The sequence below is a fragment of the Malaclemys terrapin genome, chromosome 3 (assembly GCF_027887155.1).
Source record: "Malaclemys terrapin pileata isolate rMalTer1 chromosome 3, rMalTer1.hap1, whole genome shotgun sequence".
In the NCBI taxonomy this organism is placed as follows: Eukaryota; Metazoa; Chordata; order Testudines; family Emydidae; genus Malaclemys; species Malaclemys terrapin.
The window spans coordinates 182,827,364-182,836,048 of NC_071507.1; the positions used below are offsets into that span (position 1 = coordinate 182,827,364).

The 8,685-nt window shown below is 46.0% G+C and overlaps 1 protein-coding gene across 4 annotated transcripts; it reads left to right on the forward strand.

The window, feature by feature from the left end:
• Positions 1–2,247: 2,247 nt before the first annotated feature.
• MYCN (MYCN proto-oncogene, bHLH transcription factor) lies at positions 2,248–8,428 on the forward strand. 4 transcript variants are annotated; one of them, XM_054022759.1, is made up of 3 exons: positions 2,248–2,420; positions 3,881–4,762; positions 6,965–8,428. In XM_054022759.1, the coding sequence occupies exons 2-3, from the start codon at positions 3,985–3,987 to the stop codon at positions 7,555–7,557; spliced, it is 1,371 nt and encodes a 456-aa protein (XP_053878734.1). In that variant the 5' UTR covers positions 2,248–2,420; positions 3,881–3,984; the 3' UTR covers positions 7,558–8,428. The 4 variants fall into 4 exon arrangements, with proteins under 4 accessions (XP_053878734.1, XP_053878737.1, XP_053878735.1 ...); XM_054022762.1 differs by lacking the exon at positions 2,248–2,420 and adding an exon at positions 2,544–2,689; XM_054022760.1 differs by lacking the exon at positions 2,248–2,420 and adding an exon at positions 2,843–2,930.
• Positions 8,429–8,685: the final 257 nt, after the last annotated feature.

Genomic DNA, 8,685 nt, shown 5'->3' on the forward strand with positions numbered 1-8,685 from the left:
GAGGGCGAACAATTTATGAGTTTACCCTGCATAAGCTTTATACAGAGTAAAACGGATTTATTTGGGTTTAGACCCCATTGGGAGTTGGGTGCTAAAGACAAGCACCCTTCTGTGAGCTGTTTTCAGGTAAACCTGCAGCTTTGGGGTAAGTAATTCAGACCCTGTGTCTTTGTTGGAGCAGACAGGAGTGTCTGGCTCAGCAAGACAGGGTGCTGGAGTCCCGAGCTGGCAGGGGAAACAGGAGCAGAGGTAGTCTTGGCACATCAGGTGGCAGCTCCCAGGGGGTTTCTGTTATCCAACCCATCACAGGCGGCACGTCCGGGTCTTCGGCAGCAATTCGGCGGCGGGTCCCTCAGTCCCTCTCGGGGGGAAGGACCGGCCGCTGAATTGCCACTGAAGAATGAAGTGGCGCGGTAGAGCAGCCACCGAAGTGCCACCGATTGTGGCTTTTTTTTTTCTCTTTGCTGCTTGGGGCGGCAAAAAAGCTGGAGCCGGCCCTGGCCCCACGCAATGGGGGCACTGTGAAGCTAAGTTGCTCAGGCTTCAGTTTCAGCCCCGGGTGGCAGGGCTCAGGGCCTTGGGCGTCAACCGCATAGGGTGGGGCTTTGACTTTCTGCCCCGGGCCCCAGCACATCTAATGCTGGAACTGCAGACTCCATGAAACCTGCTTGCAGCCCCCCAGGGGGGCCTGGAGCACTGGTTGAGAACCACTGGTCTAAAGTATGGTGCTTTTGCAGTTCAATGTGCCAACTGACGAGCTGTGGAGGGGATTTCCCTGCCTCTGGTTAAGTTTCATCCCTGTCTGGAAGTTGCTTAGCTATTCTTCTCAGGGATCATTTTTATTCCTCACAATAAATATACTTGCTGAACAGAAAGCGGTTGACAGATTCATAGGTTTTAAGGCCAATATGGACCATTATGATAATCGCGTCTGGCATCCTGCATAGCAACGAGGGAAGAGCCTCTCACAATAATAAGTGTTTTGCCTTTGGAATACACCAAGTTGCACAAAAAAGACTTGGTTTCAAAATAAAGGTTCCTGAGAAGAATGCCCAAATCCCACCTCCCTGTGCTTGAAGAGTGTGTGCGAGGGTGTGGGACGGCGTCACAAGGGATTATAAATGGAGCTGGTGCACTTGAAGCCCCGTTTTACCCTAGCTGCGGCTCCCAGATTATGACGACAGCAAACCCCACGCTGTTTTCAGGACACTTTAAGCATTGCCCCCACCTACCCAGGCATACAACCCTCTCCTGAGCACCCCATCCCCTGCTCCACTGTCACCGCTCCCTTTCAGGGCATTCCCAGCTAGAAAACAGCCGCTCCCCACCCCTCCTGCACTGCTGACCCTGAGCGTGTCTGTAGCTCGGAGCCAGCCGTGCACGCCGCGCTGCTGTTAGGAAACGCGCGGCGCCTCCTCCTTGCGCTTTGCTTCTGCTCCCTCTCGCCTCCGCAAGGTGTCGCCTTTTGCAGAGGAAAAGCCTGTGCAGCAACCGCTCTTTTAATTATTTATTTACAATGTGGGGGGAAGGGGCAGGATTAGGGAGAGGGACGGGGGGGAGGGGGAGGCGGAGAGCCCCTTTATTTATTTACTTTGCAATCTGCCTCCTCTGGGCAGCGCCGCTGTGGTGCTCACACCCCTGCCCCCGCCGGGCAGACTGGGTTGTTATTTGCACAACAACAGAATCAAGCCGACACCTTGGATTGAACCCTCCATAATGACTTCCTTTTTGTCCTGGCTGTGCCGGCGAAGCTCGCCGCCTAGATCTTCCCTTCTCTTATTAGCATCTGCTGCAAAATAAATCGCGCTGGCAACCCTGAATGGCTACAACTCTCTTAAAAAGGGGGTGGGGGGAGAGATACAAAGGAGCAGGACCCTAAAGGCACCCACCCTCCTCCTCCATGCTCCGTGCAAAGCACTGAATAGGCACATCACTGGTGCAATTACAACCCAAATCCCCCCCGCTCCCTTGCAAAGTGCATCCCCTCCCCAACTGCTCAGGGTGGCCGGGCGTGCATCTCGGATTATGCATTCTCTTTCGTATTATTATTTATTTGCAAAGGGAATTGGACCTAATTCTCCTCGCAAAGCATAAAGAGCAAAGGGGCTTTTGGCGCCAAATGCCAGGCACCTCCCCTGCTTTTATGGAAATTAGGGAGGTGGGGTTAAGCCTCTCTCTCCTCTCTCTTTTTCCTCCCCGGGTGTGTCAGGTTTTTTTTTAGTTAATAATATCCAAGAGCTTCAAAGCCAGCCAGTGACAGTCATCTGTCTGCAAGCAAAGGGTGAATGTGGAGGCTTAAGCCAGCCTTGGGGGACGAGCGGGCTGGCGCTCAATAAAGTGCAACATACAAGATCATCTGCCTCTTTTTTTTTTCCTGCCCTCCTCCCCCTTTTGCAACACCACCCATCACCAAGGAGGAGGTAAGAAGAGGCAGCTGCAGGGACCGCGGCTGTAATAAGAAGGGAGGGCAACACCAAATAAATAAATAAAACCTCACGTTGTATTGGAGTTGCAAAACTAGGGAGGATGGGTTGGGGGAAATGCAGGGGCAGTTCAGTGATTTGCGTGGGGGTTTTCACTGACCAGAAGGAAATCCTCAGGGTTTCTAAAGCTGTTGCATGGAGATCGCTGTGTTTTGTAGGAGAAGTTTCGTTGCTTTGATTTGTTTTAAACGGTTGCAATAGATTTTGTAAGTAGAAAAATGGTACAATAGTGGAAGCGGTCAGGGGGCGGGGCGGGGCAGGGAGAGAGCAGCTGAGCTGGGCTCGTTTCATTGCATTTCATCATAAGGCTTTTTTTTTTTTTATGGAGATTTTCCTTTTGGTCTCAGTTTGAATGTCAGCTGTTTGAAACCCAGCAAACCGATTTTCCTGCATGTTGCGCTAGCTGAGGTGACGGGGGGCACTGAACGCCTGTTCCAGACTTAAAAGGTCATTTAAAATGTCTAATGCAACCGGGCTCCGGTGCTGATATGGGGTTGTGGTGGACTGGTCGGGGGCACAATTAAGGAATCTTCCGGAGGGAAAGGGGGATTGAAAGCTTGTGTTTGTAGCAGGTCACATTGAATGCAGTGGCAATGTGCAAAGTTCCCTTGTTGCATCTGCAGCCTTTCACCCCTTTGCTCAGTGTGCAGCTGAGCAGGAGAGAAACTTCCTGTACCTTGTTGGCATATCAAAGGGCTTTGTTGTTAGCGCCGGCTTTGTTTTTTAAATTGAAATTATTATATAAGGTTGCTGCATTTTGGCTACTTCCGACCCCCCCCCTCCCCCCCCGTTGTGTGCGGGTTTCTCTGAGTAGCTTTGAGTGAATGAACTGGCAAGTTGTAAAGTTGCACCGAGCCGCCTCTCCTCTGCCCCTTTTGCATCTTCCTCTGTCCCCTTTGCACCGGTCTGCAGATGACAAAAAGGGGAAAACTTCCACTACTTTTGTTGACATATTAAGAGGGCTTTCTGGAGCGATTAAGGTATCAAGCGTTGCATATGTGTACAGTGTATTGGTTGGGTTACTCTGTGTTGGGTTCTTTGAAGCAGTTTGAAGAGCTTGCAATGTGTGAAGCTGCACAGACACCCCTTTGCATCTCTCCTGTACCTTTCTGGCGTGTTTTGTTTTCTTACAGAGCATAGGGTTAAAACAGAAAACTTTGCATGTGTGTGCATAGACTGTTTTTTGTTTTGTCTGAGTGGTTTAAGCAGCATTAAGGGAGTGAAATGTATTTCTCCAAATTTGCACAGTGCTCCCTGCATTCCTTAGGCTTTTTAATGATTATGGGCTTTACTTTTTTTTAATTGGTAGGAAGACTGTTGTATGAACAATTCATGTCTAAATGTATTTCCTCCTGTTTTAACTAGTTGCTTATTTTTGATTTTTGATTTTCTTTCAGGTGTTGGGAGAAGTCTCTCTCTCTCTCTCTCTCTCAGTGGAAACACACTCAAACCTCCCTCTAAATAACAGCCCAACCAAGGAATCAGTAAAAGGAACCCAATAATGCCAGGGATGGTCAGTAAAAACCCAGACCTCGAGTTTGACTCCTTGCAGCCCTGCTTCTATCCAGATGAAGATGATTTCTATTTGTGCGGTCCGGACTCTGCTCCCCCAGGGGAGGACATCTGGAAAAAGTTTGAACTGCTGCCTACCCCTCCTCTGTCTCCCAGCCGGGCAGGACTTCAGGAGAACCCCCCGGGAGGGGCCCCACTGCTATGGGGAGGGGTGGCTCTAGGGGGATTCCAAACCCGTGATCCTCTGGACTGGGCATCTGAACTGCTGCTGCTGCCCTCTGAGGCCGACCTTTGGGGAAGCACGGATGGAGGAGACTTATTGGAGACAGGCTTTGGGGAGAACAACAACCTCAACTCCATCATCATCCAGGATTGTATGTGGAGCGGCTTTTCTGCCCGTGAGAAGCTGGAGAGGGCAGTGAGTGAGAAACTGCAGGGCAAAGTGGGAGCAGCAGTGGCACCAGGAACAGCTGGTGCATCCACCACCACTGCCAGCCCTGGGGGCACCAACAGCCAAGCAGAGCTCAACAACTCTGTGTCAGAGTGTGTGGATCCTGCAGTGGTGTTCCCCTTCCCCATCAACAAGAGGGAGCCAGTGGCAGCAGCCCCAGCCCCAGCAACAGGGGGAATGGCTGGCATCCGGGTGAACATTAGTGGGAGCAGTGGGATCGCACAAGGGGCAGCAACTGCCACCCAGCGCAGCAGCTGCCATACAAGTGCTACCAGAGCAAACAGCAGCTCAGGAGATGATACTCTCAGTGACTCGGGTAAATACTCCACTCATCACAGATTTGTTAGCCTGTGTACATATCCCCAGAGGTATTGTGTGTGCATGGTTGCTCCACCCTCAAATACAGCTTTATGGGCAGCATCACCTTTATGATGCATCTCCCCTAACCAAAGGAATAAACAAAAAGAGTGAATTCATTGGGGCAGCCTTGCAAAAATTCAGTTCACTTAGGGTGAATGTTAGTTTCTGGTCAAGTAAACTAGCATTAGTTGTTTTTTATCATCATCTTGGTAAGGTGGGTGAGTAACGTTGTGCCTGGCTGGTACATTATCATGAACATTTTGTAAGGCTGCCTTAGGCTATTGGCAGTGAGAAAAAAGAAGGGGTTGTCTTTCTCTCTCTTTCTATCTTCACACTTTCCTTCCTGTAATCAAAATTAAGCTCAGTCTTCCCTTTCCCCACCCCCGTCTCTGCACCCATGTAGTAAGGAGACCAAAGATAATAAATCCGTGATCCCAGGTCATGCCCCCTTTCTTTGTTTCTTGCATCTCAGTGAGTCAATAAAAAAAAAGATTGGGGGAAAGTTGGTGGCCATATGCCTTAGTGCTTGAGGAAGCCCCCTGCCTGGAAGCGCTTGGGCAGAGAGAGAGGAGGGGTAAGTAAGGGCAGCTGAAACGGGGGAGGGGGTGGAGCTGGGGAAGAACAAATATTGCACAATCAGTTCAGTGTAAAACATGACAGTGGTTGAGCCCTTAGGACATGGGAACCCCTGCTGTTGAAGAGAGGGGAGGCTAGGAGAGAGTCCACCACCATCAGATTCAGAAGACGTCAGATAGATGTATGGTGCCACTAAAGTTAGTCTGGAAGAGGAGAAGCTTGAAAAATCCCAGACCACTCTCATTTGCTTTTCTTTATTGATAAAAACATAACCAAGAACAAAACCCGTAGCTGTCCAAGTGGGTGCGTGTGTTTTACTCCCTTCCATTTCTAACTGGTATATGGATTTGCCAGTAGGTGGCAGCATGCTTGTCCTAGGACATTACCTTTTGGAAAGGATTCCTTGAAGGAGACCCTTTGGCAAGCAGCTGATGGTAAAGCAGACAGTGGTATATAACTAAAGGGCATCCTATCCTGGACATGTTTATAATTAACAGCTGCTGGATGAACTTTGAGTGGGTTTTTTTAATCTTCTCCCATGCCAAAGCGTACCGTGTGGTTAATCTCAAAATTCATTCATGTGGCCAAATAAAATGCAGTTTATGCAGAATGTATTGTGTAAATAGTGCATTGACCATATGGTAAAAGTGTTTTTAGTATAAAATCATCCTGCCTTGTACATGGTTTTGAAATGGCTAGGCAGTCCAATAATTTAGCGGGGAAGTGTTTGATTTTGGGTCTTTGGATTAAGACAGGCAGAGGAAAATTTAGATGTAAAAAATTCCTCTCATGTAAAAAAAACCCCATCTGTAGTTGCAGAGAAGCCCAATTCAGTTGTAAACACAGTTTCTCTCATGTAAATGAGTAGATCCATATGACCATCATCATAAACTTGATGATAAGCCTCCTGTTTCAAAAGGCTCACTGTCCCTTTAATGTCTGTGCCTTGACAGCTTTCTGTGAGGAAGCACTTCCTCCCAACAGCTGTCTTCTTGGCAGTAAACCAAAACATTGGCTTAAAGGGACTCTCAGACTGGAACAGCTTCACATTCTGCATCAGAACAAATCCAGCAATTGTTTAGTTTTCCGGCTCCTTTTTGATCAAGCAAGGGAGGTGTTGTGATTATGAGTGTGTGTGCTCACATACATGTATGTTCTGTACTCCAGTTTGTTGGTTAAAGTATAAATTAGGGCATTTTCTCAAATACTGTTTCCTCTAGTGTGTTTATTTGGGTTGCACCTTTATGGATTCTCCTATTGTACAGCTTAAAAGTGCAGAAAACTATCTGTTCTTAGGGTTATAATTTTAATTTAGCAGAGATACCCACTTATTGTGTCCAGATCTGAGTGTATGCATGGTGTGTATATATTTATCTAGCTCCATCTATCTGCAGATAGTTAGTATATGCACCCTATTTTTATCCTCATATTTGTGCATATTTTGAACACTTAAATACTTATGGGTTGCCGTTTGTCCTGAGAATTCACACAGATATGTTACTAGTTTTTAAATTTCAAGGTCCTGTGTGAATATTTTTTGGAAAGAACAACTTACTTTATTTTACATTTTGTATTTCTAAAGATGATGACGAGGAAGAGGATGAAGAGGAAGAAATTGATGTAGTGACAGTGGAGAAGAGGCGCTCTTCCTCCAACAAGGCTGTTACTACTCTTACTATTACTGTGCGTCCTAAAAATGCCACCTTGGCATCGGTGAGAATGCAGCAGAATGAACTGATTCTAAAGCGTTGCGCCCCGATTCACCAGCAACATAATTACGCTGCCCCTTCTCCATACATGGAAAGCGAAGATGCCCCGCCGCAGAAAAAGCTAAAAAATGAGGTGCCCCGTCCAATAAAACCCATGATCCAACCAAAGTCTAAGAGTTCAAGTCCTCGAAACTCAGATTCAGAAGATAGTGAACGTCGACGCAACCACAATATTCTGGAACGTCAGCGGCGTAACGACCTGCGATCTAGTTTCCTCACATTAAGGGACCATGTACCTGAACTGGTTAAAAATGAGAAAGCTGCAAAAGTGGTCATCTTGAAAAAAGCCACCGATTATGTCCATTCCCTTCAGGCAGAGGAACACAAGTTATTGCTAGAAAAGGAAAAATTGCAAGCCAGACAACAGCAGTTGCTAAAGAAAATAGAACACACACGGACTTGCTAAACCTTTTTGTCTGACCTGGACAGTCACTGCCACTTTGCACATTTTTGATTCTTTAAAAAAAAATTGTGTTTTTTGACGTTAAGAATGTTGGTTTTACTTTCAATCCAGTCCCTCAAGTAGTTAACAATCTATGTTATCCGGGTACAGAGCACATGGATGTTCTTGCAAGGAGTTCAACAGACTGCCAAACAATGACGGCCTTGTATTTTTTCTTAAGAACTATAGATGTTCTTTAAAAGTTGTGAGCCTTTGGAGCTGCTGATGACACCTGGTTGAGTTTAAAAATGTTCATTCCTAATTTTTAATGGTGCTTATGTTCTAACAGATGTTACTTTAGGGGTTACCATTTGTACCTCTGTGGGAATTTTCTGTAAATACCATCTACACACTTGCCTTTTGTACATGTCTTGGGTTATGAGAGGTGGCTCTTGCTACCAGTATTTGACTGGAAGTTCATACCTAAGTACTGTAATACCTCAATGTTTGAGGAGCATGTTTTTGTATACAAATATATTGTTAATCTCTGTTATGTACTGTACTAATTCTTACACTGCCTGTATACTTTAGTATGATGCTGATACATAACTAAATTTGATACTTATATTTTCGTATGAAAATGAGTTGTGAAAGTTTTGAGTAGATATTACTTTATCACTTTTTTGAACTAAGAAAACTTTTGTAAAGAAATTTACTATATATGCCTTTTCCTAGCCTGTTTCTTCCAGTTAATGTATTTGTTAATGTTTGGTGCATAGAACTGGGTAACTGCAAAGTTCTGTGTTTAATTTCTTCCAACGATGTACATTTAGTGCTGCGTCTTATAGCACTTTGAAATACCTCATGTTTATGAAAATAAATAGCAATTAAATGATGTGCTCTTCACTATTTATTTATAAACGTAGTTATCCTCTTTTATTGTAAGTTGAATGGTGCCCATGAGACATAAAGACATGAGTCCAGCCCTCCCTGCACTTACTATCACAGGGTAGAGCTTACACTTCAGGAGCGGTGAGAAACCGGGAAATTACCAGCAAATTTCTGGTAACAAAGTAATTGTAATGGGAACAATTATAATGTACTTGTGTCAATACACATGTCAGATCTCTTCTTTAATATCGTGAGCGCACT

Bases quoted from the DNA above. Each gene is read 5' to 3' on its own strand.
- MYCN (XM_054022759.1), top strand. From the start codon at position 3,985: ATGCCAGGGATGGTCAGTAAAAACCCAGACCTCGAGTTTGACTCCTTG. The intron at 4,763-6,964 runs GTAAATACTCCA...GTATTTCTAAAG, and splicing joins TGATACTCTCAGTGACTCGG to ATGATGACGAGGAAGAGGAT.